Source organism: Bactrocera latifrons, unplaced genomic scaffold, assembly GCF_001853355.1.
Source record: "Bactrocera latifrons isolate USDA-ARS-PBARC rearing strain unplaced genomic scaffold, ASM185335v1 scaffold_191, whole genome shotgun sequence".
NCBI lineage: Eukaryota > Metazoa > Arthropoda > Insecta > Diptera > Tephritidae > Bactrocera > Bactrocera latifrons.
Window position 1 is genome coordinate 67,287 of NW_017535419.1, and position 20,537 is coordinate 87,823.

Below are 20,537 nucleotides of genomic sequence, written 5' to 3' on the forward strand. Positions count from 1 at the left end.
CACACACACATGTACATATGTATGACAAATAAAAGTCAAATTTTATGCTCCGTTGCGATTTCTTCTTACCACCCAAGGAGTAATGGAGCAACTGCGTCTCTGATATGGTCAACATACTWGGAGTTAAGTGAAAGTGCCAACAACAACGACAACAGCAAAATCTCAACAAGAATGCAAACAGCGAATCCCCATAAATAAAGGAGAAAAATTTGTGCGAGGGTGTGTAGGTGTACACACACATATGTACATATGTTTATACAACATATTTACATGCATAAATTGGTACAATGTATAAATTTCGGTTTATTTTGTAAATACCACATTATAATAGCAACAAACACGTTGTTAAATGGCGAAATCATTTTGGCGACAACAACAATCACTGTGCGGAGTGGCGAAATTAACAGCAACAATATCATAAAATTCCATTTCGAATGTTTGATGACTACAGCGGCAGCAATAGCAGCAAAAAACGATAAGAACAATCAACATGTAGCACTATTAACGGCAAGTGTCGAAAAATATGTATACGTATGTATTTATGTATGCACATACGTGTGTGTGTGTATGCCCAWGATTACTCTCGATCAGCCACCTAAATTATGTTTAGGGAAATGCCGTCAAATACCCACACACACAAAACAATACAAGCAAAGTGTACTGGACAYACGCGTGGCGAGTSYTTCGATCTCCGGTCTCCGGCTGGTGTCCGCTATGCGCACAGCATTCGATTTGGGTTCTTTGAATTGCACTGGCTTCCAATTTTTGCATGGAAATTTCGGTTTCAATTTCTTTTGCCATTTTGGGATGTTCATAGATTCCTTTGTTGTTGGGATCCGTCTCTGGCTCTTATTTAAATACATTTGTATGCGATAGTGTGTGGGTGTAAACCTTCAGATTTTTGTACGTTATTGAGGTATAAATGTAAATATGTAGATATATTTTGTTGCCGTTGTTCTTGTTATTGTATCTTATGGACMAACATTCATGCACTCATTTCAGTTTAATAGCCTGAAAAATTGATTGTTTTCCTAAGGAAATTGTGAAAGGGTGTTTATCTAGATATTTGTTTGACGCTGTTGTTTTGTTCATGTGTAAACGGATTTATAGCTTCTGCCAAAGATTGCATGTCGTTTGGTGCATAAGCGAAGATACACATGACTTTGTGTGGAAATACGCTTTTTAACTTGACTAGATTTTCTCCTATCAAACTTCTTAAGTGTGGATTTAAATACATACGTACATATGCATGTAAGTACATAAGTAAATATGAATAGTATTGGTAAAAAATTGGCAAAGTGCGTTGCATTTTTTACAATGTATAAAAATACCGAACAAGAATTCGACTCAAATTTTGTATTTCTAACCAATTTTTGTGTGCGGAATCATTGTGAATGTTGGAAAAGGCTCAGTTCTATTAAAAACACAAGCTTTCGAGTGGTACAAAGCTTTCAAAGACTGGCGAGAGATCGTTGATGACATGCCTCATTCTTTACGACCTTCGACTTCCATCAACTATTGAAATATTAAAAAAGTTAAGGATACGGTGCTTGAAAATCGTCAGGCAAGTGTTAGAGAGATGGCAATAGAGCTCGACAATTCTGCGAGTCCGTTCGAATGATATCGGTGAATATTTGGGTATGAACCGCGTTCTTGCTCAACTCGTCCCGATAAAACTGATTTTTTTCAAAAAAAGTACCGTAAACTTTAGACATGCTTGATCGTGCGAATTTCGATCCCACATTCATGAAGAGCATTATAACTGCCSATGAAACAATGGTGTAAGAGTTTGACATGCAAAYAAGTCAACGGTCATCGGAATGGAGGGCAAAAAACGATATTTGTGGTTTGGTGCATAATAAATTTTTTTCGGAGAGACAGACGGTCAATAAAGAGTTCTATTTAGCCGTATTGAGGCGTTTACGTGAGAAAACGGTTRGAATTGGAAGAAAAATTTATAGATTTTACACGATAATAATACATCATCGTATCGATCCAACCGAAAAGCCAAAAACGCAGTGAATATCATCGATTAACCACCKTATTCACCAGATTTGGCTCCGKGTGATTTTTTCTTTTTCTTGCTCCTCAAACTGAAATTGTCCGTGGAACTTGTTTCCAGTCGATTGAAGAGATTCAAAAAATTCGTTGAAGGAGGAAGTGCTTATGAAAAATGTTTCGAGGTCTGGAAAAATCGTTGGCATAAGTATATTACATCTAGGGAGATTACATTGAAGGCGACAAAATAAATACTGATGAATAATTAAATATTTTGCGTTTTATTTACAATGATTTCGTGGTACTGTTTTGTCACAAAAATGTGTATTAAATTTAATTAGTCTAAACAGTCTGTTCTTTACTTTCTACAATATTTGAAAACCCCGAAAGATGCGCCTGAAATTTTAGCAAAAAAAATTAATAACGAGTTCTTCAATGAAACCTACCATTTAACTGAAAATTTTCATCATTATCATCTTATCAAATTTTACGTCGAATATAGACCAAATATTACAGTGGGAAAACCGGACAACCACCACGCATACTGCCCATTTACCACAATTTTAAATATCGTATAATTTTCTCACTTTACAGTGATACTGATATCGAAGGAAAATTTCCCAACAATAGTGTTTTGAAACTATGCTACCTCATGTCAAAAATAGTCGAAATCGGCCCATAACTTTTCAAGACGAATATACAATACCAATAATACCCCTAACCAGATAAATCAAAATAAGGATTGTGGAACATACGTTTGACTTTATATTATATCGGTTTATCTGCGAAGCATATTAATGAAACGAGAGCATCTTTATCTTACTATAAGAAGAAATATGTGTTCTGCCGCCCAACATGAGTAAAATCGGTCAATACTTTTCCAACTCCCTTATACCTAGCGGGGTTTTCATTAGGGACGCTACAGAAGTAGACCGATATTTTTTCTCATTCATTTTTGATCACCAGAATCGTGTATGTTCATGAATTGGGCTGAGCAACAACTTAAAAATGATCCCGATTTTCATCGAAAAATAATGAGCCTGATTGCTGAGGCTCATTTCTGGCTGAATGGCTTCGTCAATAAGCAAAATATGCGTTAATGGTTAGGCAGCAATCCACACGTACTTCATGAGTCACCATTGCATCTCCAAAAAATTACGGGTTTCCGTGATGATAAAGACCGGCACGTTACTGTGAATGGGAATCGCTACCGCTCAATGTTAACCGAATATTTTGGGCCGAATTGGATGATCTGGACTGGACAATAAGTGGTTTCAACACGACGACGTCACAAGCCACACAGCGAATGTCACAATCCATTTTTTGAAAACCAAGTTTGGTGAACTTTTTATCTCACGAAATGACCAAGGCAATCGGCCGTCTCGGTGTGTGGCTACGTCAAGTTTATGATGTATGCCAACCAGTCAGCGAGACAGCGMGATTGATGAACTTCGTACGAATATCTAATGTTAAATTGCAGCAGTATCAGCCGATTTATGGTAAGATATCGTAGCAAAATTAAGTGAACGAATAATATTGAATATTCCACAGAAAATGGTCGAAAATTGGTCCAATYGGTCCATGTATTATCGCAACTAAAATTTCCTACATATAATTTGTATTACGAGGAACTGAATATTTTTTAAATAAAAAATTTTATCAAAACTTGAGAATATTTCACTTCAGAAATCRCAAGATTATAAAATGTTCGGTTGCACCTGAAATTAGCTGCATGGAAAAAATCAAATTACTTTATAAGACAATCAGCTTTTAATAGAGTTTGATAATAACCTATTTATAGGTTTTTAAGATTTTTTTTACGCAGAAAATTAAATATCTACCTGCTGAACATTCTGTATTCAATTATTCAACACAACTTCGCCTGATGTTATTCGAATTGATGTTGATATTTAATGACACTGCTTTATGCCATGTGGGTGGACAAATAAAACCACTTAAATTATTTGATTGAAATTGTACTTATATTTATTTTCGATGAACATTTGACTCAGCGACATAACAGTTTAGTATAAATTACTGTTCTATATGTACGTCAAAAAGGCAAGCAAATGCGTACTTACTGTTTCTAAGGATGACCGTTATACTGTGTCCAATTGGTGTAGGCATTTCCTAATATGTCCATGTCAATTGGCTATTTGCCATTTCCTCTATTTCGTTTTTGTTATACCTTTTATTTGTTTGCTGTAACATGGCTGGTGATGGCACAAATTCTTGTTTAGCCAAGCAGAAATGTAAACGGGTTAGGAAACATGCAAAACGAGCTACTTTGTCGGCTTTCCTCTATATCGACGCATCTAATGCGTTCATAATGCGAACATAAGGATATTTTATATGGAACCAGGCGGTGCTGGAAAAAAGTAGCTAAGCGTGCAGGAAGTGAAAAGTGAACGTTACAAAACATGCACAAAATATATACAAAGATACATGAGCTTTATGAGATGGATGGCGTGGCAATGGATTAGACGTAAATGGAAACAAATGAAATGATGAAATTGGCGCATAGAATTTTTGGGAATACAAATCGATTATACCTAAAGACCAAATTGAGAAATATAGTAGGAAAAAGTCGAAGTATCAGCAAACACATAAAAATTGTGATAGAGAGTAGTCATAATTATTTAATGATATAGGTATGTATGTTTGTTCATTGGAGAAGAGAAAATAGAAAAAAGGGCCAAAATTGAAAAAAGAGCAGAGAGCAACAACAACAATAGAACAGACTTAATGTAGCGAAAGGGCTATCATTTTTTACACACACTCTTTTACCAGTTGAAGAATATGCACACTTTGTTCAGGCTGACTTTCAAATCTTTATTTTTTTAATAAAATATTTTCGTATAAATATTAATCACATGTATATAAATATGTWTTTCAGTATATGCACACTAACATAAATTATTTTATTTTTATATTTTTGTTTCAATATTTATTTTACTAATTCTTTTAAGTATAATATTTAGACATATGGATGTATGTACACCTATAATATTTGTAAACTTGCAACGGAATACTACTTAATGTACTRTTACACCAAAATGATGGTTATGTTTTGAATACCTTTTAATTGATTTTTGATTAACGACACAGATAGATTATGTAGATATTTCTTAATTAGATAATTTCTTTTTTGTGAAGAGAGATTTTTGTTTATATGATTTGTGTGAATAAACGGATCATATTTGATATATGCATATAATAGTTATATTTATTTTAACATTTTCAAGTATTTATCAAAAGATATTTCAGACTATTGAGAGGTTTGAGGTTTGAGCAATCTATTAAGAGACTATCTCTTTGATATTTTTGATGAATAAATGGAATGTAAAATCGGATTATTTTGTAAAATGTTCATTTGAAAGAATTTAAAATCTCTAACAAACACCTGCAATACAAAAAAATGTTTAAAATTTAGGTATACATATATTCATTACAATTGTATGGCGGCGGTATTATTGTGTTTGGAAACATACATTTTGACCCATATTCATTTGTACTAGTATACTRGGAGCAAGTAACATCGAAACATCAAATTTCTTAACATAGTATACATATTGTGCTATCTTCACTTAAGTTATTTATATATTTTTATATATGTTATATACTTTTTTTAAGTACAAAGTGTGCGGATAAGTTTAATGTTATACAAATATTAATATGCCTGTACATTAGAGTGGGTCAAAAAAATATAATATAATATCTTTTCTTTAGTACTTTGACAGATAGATTATTAGACATCTCTATGAAAGTGTATCCAATTATGAATCCTTAATGGGTTAAATGGCTTTACTGGGTTTAAAAAATCGAAACTTTGTATTGTTTCTTTTTTTAATTCTACAACACCTCTAGAATATTGTCCTAAATTTTCAAGTTGATCTTAGTAATAGTTTCGGATATCCAGCCTTGAGAACTTGCAAGGCGAATGCGCCGTCTTTAAAAGCGTTTTTCTCGAAAGTGTGCTTTAAAAACTGTTGGCAAGAGCTCTTGAGAACTGCTCAACCGATATTCATCAAATTTTTCACAGGCCTTTGAGATATAATTCTTAAAAACTATGACAAAGGTTTTTTTTGGATTACAACTTTTGAAAAAAAAAAGTTTCACTGAAATTTTAATTTTTGTTTAAAAATGTCTGCCAAAAACCCAATTTTCAGTTTTTTTCCTCGTCCATGTTCTAAGGTAAGGTTTTAACTAAAACACGTATTTTTTCACTTTAGATGATCCCGTAAAGAGTTATTCTGCCAACGCAGGCTCATCCTTTTTCTGAGTGGTCACTGCGAATAGCGTCGCAATCACCGAGTTTAAAATATATTTTTCCAAAAATTTCAGAATTTCTTTGTTAATAGTGTATGTTTGTAACAATAAAAAATTCTAATAAAATATTTAATTTTTTATATAAGAAAAAAATTTTTTGAAAAAAAGCAGTTTTTTGCCCTAGGAAACCCAGGTAACACCTTATTTCTTATTATCAGATAGATTTACGAAAACATCCTCTAACGATGTACCTTTCTGTAAAGCATTAAATTTTCTACTAAATCTTTCTCTAAAGAGATATTTTTTCTAGTACTCGTAGTTGGTATCTCGCTTCCAATTTGTCTATCTAAGCTTAGTATTATATACTTGTATGATAGTACATATATGTATGTACTTATGATTTATAGTATATGAGTTCGCACTAAGTTTTGTATACTACACAAACAAGATTATTTTTTACTTAAATATATTATATTTTTAATTATACTAACACATATAAACATATTATTACTTTCACTTAATTATATTTTTTTTTTCGTTTTTTTCCATTAACATATATCACGGTATTTTATATTTATTTGGTACATGGTACATGGTTTATATTATTTGTAGCATTTGCCATTTATTAAAGCTTGATTTTAACCGATAGCACATACACTATCCGCTATTATTTATTTTCAGATTTGACTATTTGAGCTTTAGAATTATTTTATTTTAATAATTAAATTTGGATATTTTAAAAATTTTTAGATATACAACCAAAAATATTAAAAATTCTAGTTTATTATTATTATTTTATTTTTCAAATTTTAACTTTTTAATTTTTTTTTTACGAAATGGTTCATCATACAAACATCAACGTTAAAAATAAAATGTTTTATATTAAAAATTAAAAAATATAATGCAATATGAAATAAAAGTATTTCAGATGGACATAAATGTATATATATTTTATAACGTGTCCGAAGTTTCCTTCTGGACGTTACAAACTTCGTAGCAAACTTAATATACGTATATACCCTTGTTCAGATTCCAGATTCAAATGYATAAAAATTTGCGGATTCGCTTTGGATTTTGTATAAACAAAATCTTATTTATCTTTTAAATATATAAAAGTTCTAACCATTACAATTTAATTTAATTTTGTATCTCTCACTTTAACAAGACAATAATACATTCAGCAAAAGTTACATACAGCTGTGCTTAAACTAACTACTTGTGCTAGAAATTGGCTAATACAAAATTATATACAATATAAAATAGCTTTATTACTCTTATTATTGGTCACTTTTCAATTTCCTTAAGAAGATGCAGAAATATGTTATTTAAATACGCAAAACCACAGCCAACAACACACCACTTGCATCCATTCGGATGCCTACAAGTAACTGCTAATATTATATTACTGTAATAAGCGCGCTCTCAATTAGCCTCTTCTTGTATTTTCAATCGCATCACGTTAGAGTAATAGCCTCTTCCGGATCTTGAGCCTCTTCGTCATCGAAACTGACGTGTACCGAACGTCTACTAGAGCCCTTCGCGRCCGACTCGCCCCGAGCACGCATTGCGGACTGCATTTTATGACACTTCGTTGTGGACTTTTGTTGTCCACTCGCACACATATTACTTTCATTGCGTTGCCCTTCCTTCCCAAGCTTGGTTGTTATACTGCTCTGCAACATCGCCAACATCTCATTGTCCGGGCCGCACGGTATGTGCATATGTATTTGTATTTGTGTCTTTGTAACGGTGCGCGTACTAGAATTAGTGTTGACCATGTCGTCACTGTAACGGCGATTAGATTGACGTGAGAGTATACTAGACGTGGTCGCATGGCTGCTGGCGGTATTCGAGGTGTTCGTGTTGGTGTTGGTCGCCAAACCAGTTATGGTGCCGGTACGTGCACGTATGCGTTTATAGCGTCCGCAGGTTACTGATGAGACGGCGCTTTGCCATGTGCTTAAAATGAGTCGCAAAAATCCTTTACGAAACTTTGTCGACATCAGATTGTAGAGAATTGGATTGATGCCGGAGTTCAGGTAGAACATGATACGACAGAAATACAATAGACTGTAGTAACGTTCGATGCCAATCTCGAAGAAGGTCTGCTCTGAACTGAGTATGATCCACATGGTGAGCAGACGAAAGGGCAGCAGGCAAAGAAAAAATGATAAAACGACAGCGCCCAGCATGAGTACGACTTGTTTGCGCGCCTTTAAGCTCAACTCTGGTTTCGACGGTCTTACACGCAACATTGGACCATTGCTGGATATTAGATTCTTTGCTATAATGGCGTACAGTACCATAAGGATGAGTAGGGGTAGTATAAAGAATATGATTATTGTCATCAAAAAGTATCCGACAGTCCAATTGGTGGTCGCTTGCGTCAAACAGACTGCCACCGATGATCCATCAATGTACTCGACGAATTTGTACTCAGCAACCCAAATAATTGGACTAAAAAATATAGCACATTTGTATGAAGTTTCACTGTAGGGTGCAAGGCTAGACATAATCTCTGAATTAGGTGACAATACGAAGTGTATTTCTTACTATATTGACAACGGCTTAACCGCATTCTCTCTCTGATAATGATTACTCGGAGGAGCTTCAAGTTCCAAGCTAGCTTTATTCTGATTCAACTGAACTATACCTTTGTTTGAGAAAATTTTCTTAGATTTATATTTTTGAAGATCTATAAAATTTACAAAAAAAAAAATTAAAAATAGCTTTTTTTTAAAGAAGGTAAGAGCGAGATTGGATATGTTTAATCCTTCTCGAAGATTTACTATCAACACTTTTGATTGAATCTAGAAGGTTTTCTGAAAGAAAGCGGGAGGAAAAACTATTCCTCCAAAAAGTTATGTCAAGATACTTTGCCTATGTAACTAATTTCTTCACCATAATTGATTTAGGAAACAACTATGGAGCACCAAATATTTGTATAAGTTGTTCTTTGACCATCACAGAGCCGGTAAACCGAACGCGGAAGTGTGCAATTATAGGCCACGTGATAACAACGCCTATTTGAATGGTGATGTGAAGTCAATGGCGACAGCAACAGTGGGTGGCAGGAAAGGTCACTGCTCGTAAGCCCTTAATAGCATGCGATTACCTCATTTCCATTGTGGGGTTATACTTAAGAGCGCGGTCTAACGGCGACAAGCGGCCGCATAAATAATACAAATATAATTTAACTACAAATAAAAAGGGTCGCGATGATAAAAGTGAGTAAAACAAAAAATAGAAAACAGAAAACTAAACATAACCTTAACGTCAGTAAAATAAAAAATATGACTAAATTGTCTCTTTACTCTTTTTTTGTTCCTGTGTCCTGTTCCTTTTGTTTTGTCAATTTTTGTTCTTCGGTGACTTGTAATGGGCACGCGTTGACAACCGCCGGTGATTATGAAAATGGTGACGACTAAAATAATGACAGTAGTAAGGGCGATCGGCCGACTTTGACGTGCAAACACAATTTCCATTCAAATATTTTTAAATAGCTACACACATACAAACTTTATTTAGGCACCTTATGTACGCGCTGCTTTGGCTTTGTTGCTTTTTACAAATATGTACTTATATATATATATATATATGTATATGCGTCTTTAATACTACGCTTTGATGGGTTTTGCTGGACATGCTAAATGGCTGGAGGCATAATAATAAAATCTATATATTAAACAATGGCTGCAAAAATCTTCACAAAGGCATGAAATTAATATTCAAATTACGAGCAAGATCAACAAGAATGAATATAAAATAGTTTACAATAAAATCTGCATAAAATTTTACAAGCGCGGAACTAGCAAATACATGTAAATTAATATATGGTTAAATTGTACAGTAAGAATTGCAAATTTAAAATATTTATATATAAATGTAAAGTATATAGTATTTGGCAACTACGAAAAGGAGGCTACAGCTGTTACTACGCTTTATCTACGTTCTTATATATAATTGTACATATGTACAAACTTATCTTACTAGTTTATTAATACTAGACTAAATTATACCACAATAATTGAACTAAATTTCGGGGTAACTCATGAGTRCTACCCAAGTTCGCAATTAACAAAGTAAAAAATATGTGAGGTTTAGGTGAAGTGGTTGCCTTGCCGTGATAGTGATTAATAATATTATAATTAATGTAATTAGTGCTTACACTTAATACTACGTGTTTTACTAAACTTCTCATATTATTTTTGCTGAGCGTTGTTAAGGGGTTATATCCACTTGGGGATTTCAAAAAATCTGTTTCTTTCTGCATAAGTATAATATATATCGCATGCACGTACATAAAATATATTGGGTATATTTTGAAATTTTTGTATAAAGAAGGGTAGAATGCCATGCAAGCCACTAATGAAATTTGTGAAGTTTACGGAGATGATGCTGTATCAGTTCGKGTAGCACAACATTAGTTCGCTCGCTTCCATTTGAAAATTTGATGTGAAAGATGCACCTCGCTCTGGTCGACGTATYGTTGAAAAATTCGATGAAATTATGAAAAAGATTGACCAGGGCCATCACATATGCATCCATGACATCGCAGAGGAACCTAACATTCATCATCAAACGGATTTGAATAATTTAAAGCGGCTTAATACAAAAAGAAACTCGATGTTTGGGTATCACATGAATTGTCTGTGAAAAATTTAATGAACCGAATTAACATCTGCGATTCTTTACTGAAACGAAATGAAATCGAACCATTTCTGAAGCGAATGGTAACAGGAGACGAAGCTCAACAAATGGACGCAAAGAAAGGAGTGACGCCTCGAAAGGTTATGCTGAGTGAGTTGAAAGGAATCATCCACTATGAGTTGCTCCAGCCTGGTCAAGTGATTGATTCTACATTTTACTGTCAACAACTGATGAGATTGAAGCAAGTAATAGAAAAAAAAAACAGTCAGAATTGATCAACAGAAACGGTTTCGTCTTCCATCAGGATAACGCTAGACCACACACATCTTTGTTGACTTCTGAAAAACTGAGAGAGCTTGGCTGATAAGTTTTGATGCATCTACCATACAGCTCTGACCTTGCAGTCGGTGAAATAACTTTCAATGAAACTTTTRAACTTTGAATTGACTTGAAAATTTCATACGACCTTATTAGATTTCTTTCTCAGTAATGATGGAAGGAATAAAACGGTTGGTATTAATTTCTATTTTTTAAGGTGATATGTAAATTTTTCAACAAAAAGTATTTTTAGAAGCCGCCATTTTGTTAATAACCAAAATATTGAATAGTTCTTCGATTAGTACAATTTTTTTTAACTATAGTCAGACTAATTTTTTCCAATTTTTGGATTTTCGAAGTAAAAAAAMCAAAGCTTTGTCAAACCTAACACATTGAATTTACACGTCAGCTCARTTATTGTGGTAAGGCTTACATGATATTTCATATTAAAAAAACTCTTACCTGGTAAATACGGCCGCAATTCCCCACGCCAATATGCAAATAAGTATGGCACGCGCCTTGGTGCACACATAACCGGCTTTCAGTGGCTCACATATGGCATAGTAGCGCTCGAATGAGATGGCYAAAATTGTCAGCACGCTGGCATGTGCGACTGTTAGCTCAATAAATGGCACGGCTTTGCCTGGCGAAGCGAAGGAAGGAGTGTAAATAAACATTTAATTATAGTAAAATAGTATATATACACAAATTATATATCCTTTATATATGTAGAAGTGAAATTTAATTTTATTACATACACATTTCATGGCCCAGCACCCAGGTCTCCGGTGGCGTATTTACCTCGACCAATACGGTTGGCGTGCACACCAGCAGTACCAATAGATCGGCAATGCTGAGATTTGTAAGGAATATATTGGTGGAGTTGCGCATATCTTTGGTTTTCACAATAACAATTGGCACCTAAACGACGTGTGATGTGACAAGCAAATCGAAAAAGAGCGTGAGTAAAGTCAACTTAACGAAATTCCGCACTAGATTACTTATACGCAGCGTACAACCCATGTGGGTGTTCGATATTTAAGTACTATTAATGCGTCCATATGTATAATTAAACATTAGATTAGGCCACGAAAATAATTACAAAATTTTACTTAGTYTGATAGTTTGTACTGAAAGTATTTTTGGTTAAAATTTCATCCTTGGTGAGTCCTAAAAGCAGTCAAAATGGGGTTTCCTTTTAATTTTCTTTCTTCATGTTTGAATAGTGTCATAAAACATTCAAATGGTAATTTTTATTGTTTTGTACAATTATATCATGAAGAAGATATACTAGGTTTGTAACACCGAGAAGAAAACTTCGATGACCCTTTAAAGTATATATTATATAAAGGATCGATGTAACGAGCTGAGTCAATGTAGCTATGCTATATTAGTCATATCGATCTGAAATTTTGTACAAATTCTTTCCTCCCCAAGAAATTGCTCATTTGTCGGAACCGCCGAAATCGGACTATTACAAGATATAGCTGCCATACAAAGGGATTGATCAAAAACAAATCCTTGTATGGCAAACTTTTTTATTTGACGAGATATCTTCACGAATTGTGGAATTGGTTATTTTAAAAGAGAATGCTACAATTTACGAACTCAAACTAGTGAAAGTGATTTGGAGGATTATTACAAAGTATTTCTCATCAGATGTTAACCGACCCAAACTAATACTCAAACATGCATATACTAAAGTTGCGGTAAATGCTCACCATAATGTTGCCAATAACACCCAGCAGCATGATTGCTATGCAAAAGCACATGGCTGTGTTGCGTATGTAAGCGGGAATCTGTGGCACTTCGAGAATCTCCTGCACGGCGGACACATTGGCAGTGGTGCTGGCGCCATCGAAGAGCAGTGGAGCGGTGGTGTCGCTCGCCACGGTTTCACTGTTTTCACTGGCAGTGGCAACAGATTTAACGGTAGTTGTGGTKTCGAAAAGCGTTGCAGTTGGTATGAGCAGAAGCGCGACTGTAGTTTCGATAATTGGTTGTTGTACATGATAAGCATTGCCATTGATATTGTAGTCATCGCTGTGGGGAAGCGTTGCATGGCAGTCAACATTTYGTTGTGTCTTAAGAGCGCAGGGGTCCACGCTGTTGTTGGTGTTAGCACCCGCTTTACGGTTAGCTAAACCATTAACKACACCGATACCACCGACGGCAACAGCGACTTGCACGTCATTGCCACTTGCAGTGGAAACCTTCACCAATGGCGCTGCTGTTACGAAACTATTTGACGCAAGACAACAGAGGAGCAGCACARCACTGACAAGCGAGCGGGAGAAATTAAAAGTTTCACGATTACAGTTTTGGGATTGATTTCGTTTCGCTTTACAACCGCCCAAATTGACGTAATGACAGGTTGTTGTTGTTATTGTTTCCGTTTTTGTTGCCGTTGCAGTTGCTGCTTCCACCACCGCTCCCACTACTGGACCGCGAAACGCTTTCGTTGCATGAACCGAAATGCACGCGTCACGTGTCTCCACCCCAATTGATCTCGTTTTTGTTGTTTGCTTAAATGTKGTTGTCACCTCTGCAGCCACCGCTGCGTGTGTTGCCAGCGATGCGTGTCCCGTAAAATTCCAATGTGCTGATATATAAGTCTGCTTGCTATTGCTATGTAACCTCGTTGTTGCTGCCGTTGTTGTTTTTATTTTTTGTTGTTGCTGTTAGAAGGGCGCATTGGTAATTAAATACAACGCAACATTATAACATTCACACGACGCAACGTGTGTCTAATGCATTCGCACTTGYGGCCGGAAGCACTTGACTACACACACACGCATGTTGCTATCGATAGCCGTTTGTATATGTGTATGTAAGTGTGTGAAATCCCGCTGTTTGYCCGAATACTATGCAAGTTTTCTGTTGAAAAAAATTATGTGCTGTCATTCACTTCGAATTATCGGGAGAGCGTGCAATAATTTCCTCTCATTTCTAATTCATTTGTATTTATTTATGATGAGGTGGAAATGGTGACATTAATGGTCTCCGCCAGTAGGTCTGTTGAGCAGCTAATCAGATTACGCTTACGCATATGTTTTCTGTGGCAATGAATGAATTAATTTATGTCTTTCTCTTTGTTGAATTTAATTATGGTTCCACATTCCAAATAACTCAGCGGCCTACAAGGAGTCAGCAGTTTCCTCGTCAGCTGGAAAGTTGAATAAATGGAAAGAAATTCTTATGAGAATAAACATTAAATTACAACAAATAGCAATTAATAATTTTTATTTTCACATAMAATTAAATATRAGTACATACGTGCGTTAGTGCGATGATAGTTATGTATGTATGTACCTATAGAGATCTATAAATATTTATATTTGTAAGTGATCCAGTGCTGGGCTATCATGTTCATGCGCTGTCCCGAGATCTTTTTGCRTAAAGATCGATCGTAGATCCAGTGAGCTCTCAGCTTAGCTAGCCTCTCCCTAGTTGTGAGGGTTCTAACATCYCTCTATCGGCGTCTATGCTGTAAGCTTAAGAATCCTAAAAAATGCCAGCTACAGAAGCTGTATGGAAGAAGCTTCTTGATTGTCACKCGATTTCGAAATCAAGCCTTAAGAGTTTGAGGGCTCACTCTTTCAGATGTTGACTTACAAGTTCGAGTCGCAGGAGTTCTGCCCTTTTCTTTACACAAACTGTCATAAATTTTGATCAATGTGATATGAGAATGTAAGTGGTGCTACRCCCATCGTCCAATTTTTAGATCGGCTTTACCAGCTCGGTGGTAAAATTTAATGTTTTTGGCTTATTTAGTTATTGATTTAYCTCGCTTTTTGTAGTTTTAACATTACCGTTATATGGAGAGTCAGCGGGATTATCCTCCGATTTTATCCGTTTTCATATTGTCGGTAGAATTTTTATATGATTTATACTCAGCAAATTTGGTTGTTGTAGCTTAAGTAGCTTACGAGATATCTGCATTATACTGGTTATAGGCCGGAACCACTCCCACTTTTTCAAAAAATTTTGCCCACAGGTGCCCCTTGCTACTACGATCCTCTGTAAGAAATTGCARCCAGATATCTTAATTTATCTTTTCCGTCAATGCCGATTTGTACGCGTGGTAGTCGTCAGATTACGAACATCTACAAAATCTTAATTTTTTCTTGTACTACGGAACCCTCGTACTAAGTTTCATCCAGATATCTTAATTTTTATTCAAGTTACAGCTTGCACGGACGACGGGCGGACGGACAGTCAACCGTCATCCTGATCATTTATATACATATATATAATCCTATAACTAACTCGATTAGTTGTAGGTGATACGTACAACCCTTAGGTTCACAAAACTATAATTTTCTGTAGCAACTGGTTGCAAGAGTAAAAAAACGGTATGTTCAGTGCGTAGAAACTTCTTTTCAAATTGCATCCCGACTTCTTCTTTATTTTCTTAATACTTTAAGCATCTATTACAAGGCTCATGAAAAGACGGATCAATTTTGATCTGATTTTACACAATGTCAAAGGGTATTGAGGAGAAATTTTATATTAGAAGTCTAGTAAARTGTGGTCGAAACTTTATAAAACTTAGCAATTTGAGAGTTTAAACAAAAATATGTCATATATTTTAGAATATTCTTCGAAAAGTGAAGTTAATCCGGCAAATAGTTTCGCAGATTTGAGCGACTTGTAAGAATTTAATACTCAACTCATTTAACTCAAAACGCTATTTCCAGGACCCAGATGATGTTTTTACGAGACCTGTTTAGAATAGTTGTCAGATAATAATCGATATAATACAATTTTTATTGATAATTTCTTAAGACTCCCAGTAAATTAATTTAATTTAATTGTGTTTTTTTTTTGTTTTTGAAAAGCTGCTCTTTTGTCAAAAATCGAAATTTGAACTAGCCTCTCGAGCATTACTTGTATTYATTTAAATAATATAATTTTTTTCGGTTTTGGATTTGAGATCATTTTAAACATAAAAAGTCTTTCTCATACCATCTTTCGGAGGTCCAAGTAAAGTTCGGCTATGGAATCGGTGAAAATGATTAGCCATATTTAATTATTTTCAGACATGCAAGTGGTTATCATCCCTTAAAGTTAGTAAACATAAGGTAAGCTCTGCTAATTTATTAAAATTCCAATAATTTTTTTTGCGTTTAAACATGTGACATATCTGGCTAAATGTTTAAAATAGTTTGCTTCACTTTTAATGTTAATTTAGTCTCGCCAAACAATACGACACCCTCGTACGCTCCATCTAAGAGGGTGTGTTTGTATATAGTTGTATATTCTTAAACAACATTCCTTTATACATAAGTCTAGCAAAGCTTAATTACTATTATTTCGCATTCATGTCCCATGAGTTATATACCAATTATTCTGATTTTTGGATAGTTTATCTCGGTAGTAATCGTTAATTGCCACTGGTTTTGTAATAAACAAAATCGCAACCGCAACAGTATTACTGAATTAAAGTTGTGGTGAAATCAAACTTATTAGGGTGTGACGAGTTTATTAGCGATGAACTTTCGAAATCTGACTTTTATTTACAGTTAAGGTAATTGCTTTAATTAATATGAAATTCTTATTAATAAAATATAAATGTTGTATAAATAATGAAAAGGAAAAATTATATAGAAAGGTAATGATAATGTCACTGCAATTTTTATTTACTTACACTTATTTTTTTAAATTACAGACGGAGATAATTTTCTCAAAAAGTTATGGTAATATATTTTTAAGGTATGCAATATCACCCTAATTCTTTTATTTGTGCCACTCTTGTGTGCTCATAAAGAAAATGCCGTTCTATTTTACGTACGGTTCACATACATATATACAAATAGAACACATCTACATACACAGGCGCACATACACATATGTACGTATTACTTACTTGCTCGTGTGAACAAGCAACTCGTACATGCATATAAGGACTTAAATACTTACATTATATATGACAAACACTTCGGCATTTCTGCTGCTTCTTCTGCCCGGCACTTGAAGAAATGTATTACAGTTTTTGGTGGAAAAAAGATTTTTATGGCACGATAGTGACAACGGTAAAGATTGGAGGGAATTTATAGGCGACACCCTATAATAAAATTAACATTGCAATTGGTGGAAATACACATATGGGCAAATGTATCCACACGCCACTTTACTCCAAGCACTCGCATGTACACTTACATCTACAAATATATTTTCACATCCAATCAAACATATCTAATCAATTTATCGCTCCATAATAGTCCCATGAGGATTTTATTTTCACGCATTCATACGTTCATTGACAATTGGGATCTCTGAAATTTCACGCCAGTAAACAAAGAAAGAATTTTGTGGGCATTTTTCGATTTTTTTTTGCTTTGATAGCAATTTAGCAAACTAAAGTTTTTCATAAATTTTTTTTTTTTATTAATTAATTATCAGCCTAAAAAATTGCTTCATGATAGTTGCAGCTAGATAGAAGAGTGTATTTCGAACGTCAATTTTAATAGTAGATTTTTCAAAAATTTAGTGTGCAGGTATAATTTTTTAATATGTAAAATATTGTAGCGTTGATATTTATAATAAATTTACATACCATAAATCAATTTGCACTGTGTTCTTATGCTATAAATGTCTCTACAAGACTTCATCACCTCTTCATGGCGTATAAATGTGTACGAGTATATATAAAAAAGTCATTAATGTCAAATAAATATTTCTATAAATTTTATCAAAATTTAGAACTCAACTATTAGGTGGTCAACAAAGCACCAWATGCTGTATTTGTTTGATATATACATATATATGTATATTAATGTAGCAGAAGAGTTATTACCGGTGGGCGGTGCGTATGAGTAACTTTTTCCTCAATATTCATTCGTTAGTATTTTTCGAAAAGCATTGCACCAGCAGTCTCAAATTGAGATTTATATAATTTTATTTCATGGTCATACATTTCGTTTTTCTGTGTATGAAGATTTTGCATTATCAGATATTTATATTAAAAAAAAAAATGGTGCAGGCAAACTGAAGGCAAGACAAAATTAAGAACTATTATGGATATATAATAATCAACATTAGAAGGCAATAATTGATAATTTTATTTGACAAGTTTTAAATGATGGATGAGACTTATTTAAAAAAAAATATAGTATTTTATATTTTTAAGAAATTGAAAATAGTCTCCCACAACTTTGTTGCAAACCTCACTGTTCGAAAGTTATTCAAGCAAACGAACCAGCCAAGTTAATTGTCGCTTCATTTGCGATTAACGCAGCTTTAACTGCCACTCAAGCATAATCCAGTGGTCCAACGAATAATACACATCCTTGCAGCTGCTCTCGAACAGCTGCGATTTGTGTACCTCAATTAAAGCGAAAGCAATTGAGCACATAAGAAACAGCCAGCAATTTTATTTGGTGCAAGAACAGCCATTTGAATGCAAGAACTCGATTGCAGGCACTTAAGGAGGAAAAGTAAAAGCAAACAGAACGCAGAACTGCTGCATTGATCATTGTCACATTTTGCYGTTTAATTAAATCAATTGGAAACTATTAGTAAACGACAGGAGCTTTGTGCTCCTCGAAACGACAACCACATACATACAGACATACTTTACCAAATAAATACATGCATACGAAGCAATAAAAAATTAAATTCGTTTATGCTCACCGCCCCACCAGTTCGCCTTAAAACGAATATAAAACGCAGAGGCACAACTGAGGGTGCTGAGGTCATTTAAGGCGCTGGGTTGGCCGTCATTGTTCAATGATGGATGAAATTATAGCCATACTGCTAATGTACGTGTGTATACGTATAGGGAACGTCATGCTTTAGAAAGCAAGAAGGCAAACCGCAATGGCGGTAACTAATATATCTTTTGAAACACAAATGAGCGCTGGGTGTGCTTCTCAAGGACGCTGGCAGACGCATAGCCTTGAGTACGTTGGTAGGCCTTTGGAGTGCGCGGCGTTTTCTCGCACAAGCGCCGAAATTTATGTACATATATTTTTAACTATATACAGATACAAGTGGATAGATGTCGGTGTGCTCTTGCATTAGCTCTGTTCTGTTGTGATGCGATAAGTGTTTCAGCGTTCACTGAAATGATAACATTTACGCAACCTTACCACACTTTCTTCTTAGCTTACATATTTTCCTATTTATATACTTGTACGCGTATGCGAATTTGCTTTATCAAGACAAGTTTTTGGGATAAGAGATTTACCGTTCATATGCTTGCGGTTAGCTGGAGCGTTAAACTATGCGCATTCTCTCTACTTGCTTGGRTTATAGTTCTTGAATGAAAAGTTTGCCTATCAACGTCTTTGTGTATAATACAACGTGGTTTCTAACATTATCAGTGAGCTTATTTCTGGCAACTGTTACTGAAGAATTTTTATTGTCTCTTTGAAAGGGTCTAAAAACTATGAGCGAATATAAAAACTACTGATAGTTGGGTGTTATGGTGAAGTCGGAAGGCAGCTGTTTTATTTGGTGTTTTGTATTTGTTGTTGGTGAATTTCGCCACCGTATTGTGTGAAAGATTAAAGCCCACCGTCAACAAACTGATTTGACCTTATTAGTGTGGCTTTGGGCCTGGAAAATCAACAACTAACCATATATTCACGATGCGCTAATTTTTGGAAATTACCCGTGAAAAAAGGATCGACACACATCACCTCTTTGTCGATTTCAAAGCTGCTTTTGACAGCGCGAAAAGGAGCTGCTTTATGCCGCTTTGTCTGAATTTGGTATTCYTGCAAAAGTAATACGGCTGTGTAAGCTGGCTGTGACCTGACGAGAAAGACCTCTCCGAGCCGTTCGATACCAAATGAGGTTTCAGACAAAGCGACTCCCTATCATTTGACTTCTTCAGTCTACTGATGGAGAAAATAATTCGAGCTGCAGACCTTAATCGAGCAGGTACAATCTTCTATAATAGTGTACAGCTAATGATACAACATCCGCGCCATTAATTCTGCTTTCTCTAGATAAGAAAGCCAAGTAATTGGGTCTGGTAGTGAACGAAGACAAGACGAAATATATAATATAAATAATTTCTTCTGGTTGTATCTTGCAACCAGTATTAACACTAACAACAATGTTAGAAATCCAACGCAGAATAACTATTGCTGACAGGTGCTACTTCGGACTGAGGAGCAATTGAGAAGTAAAGTCCTCTGTCGACGAATAAAAACCAAACTTTATAAGTCACTCATTAAGCCCATCCTGCCTTAGGAACAGGAATGAACGATAACAACATCTGATGAGTCTTCGGTAAATGATGTACAAGGCGAATATCACATTCGATGGAACAATGAGCTGTATAAGATATA

At 34.8% G+C, this 20,537-nt stretch overlaps 1 protein-coding gene across 1 annotated transcript in view; it reads right to left on the minus strand.

The window, feature by feature from the left end:
* LOC108967580 overlaps window positions 1–18,936 on the minus strand; it is a 24,113-nt gene extending 5,177 nt beyond the window's left edge. The window contains exons 1-5 of the mRNA XM_018931101.1: window positions 18,871–18,936; window positions 12,957–13,913; window positions 11,994–12,156; window positions 11,698–11,878; window positions 7,726–8,724 (exon numbers count right to left, since the gene is read on the minus strand). Coding sequence (XP_018786646.1) covers window positions 7,726–8,724; window positions 11,698–11,878; window positions 11,994–12,156; window positions 12,957–13,913; window positions 18,871–18,936 — 2,366 coding nt within the window. The remainder of the gene's footprint in view (window positions 1–7,725; window positions 8,725–11,697; window positions 11,879–11,993; window positions 12,157–12,956; window positions 13,914–18,870) is intronic.
* Window positions 18,937–20,537: the final 1,601 nt, after the last annotated feature.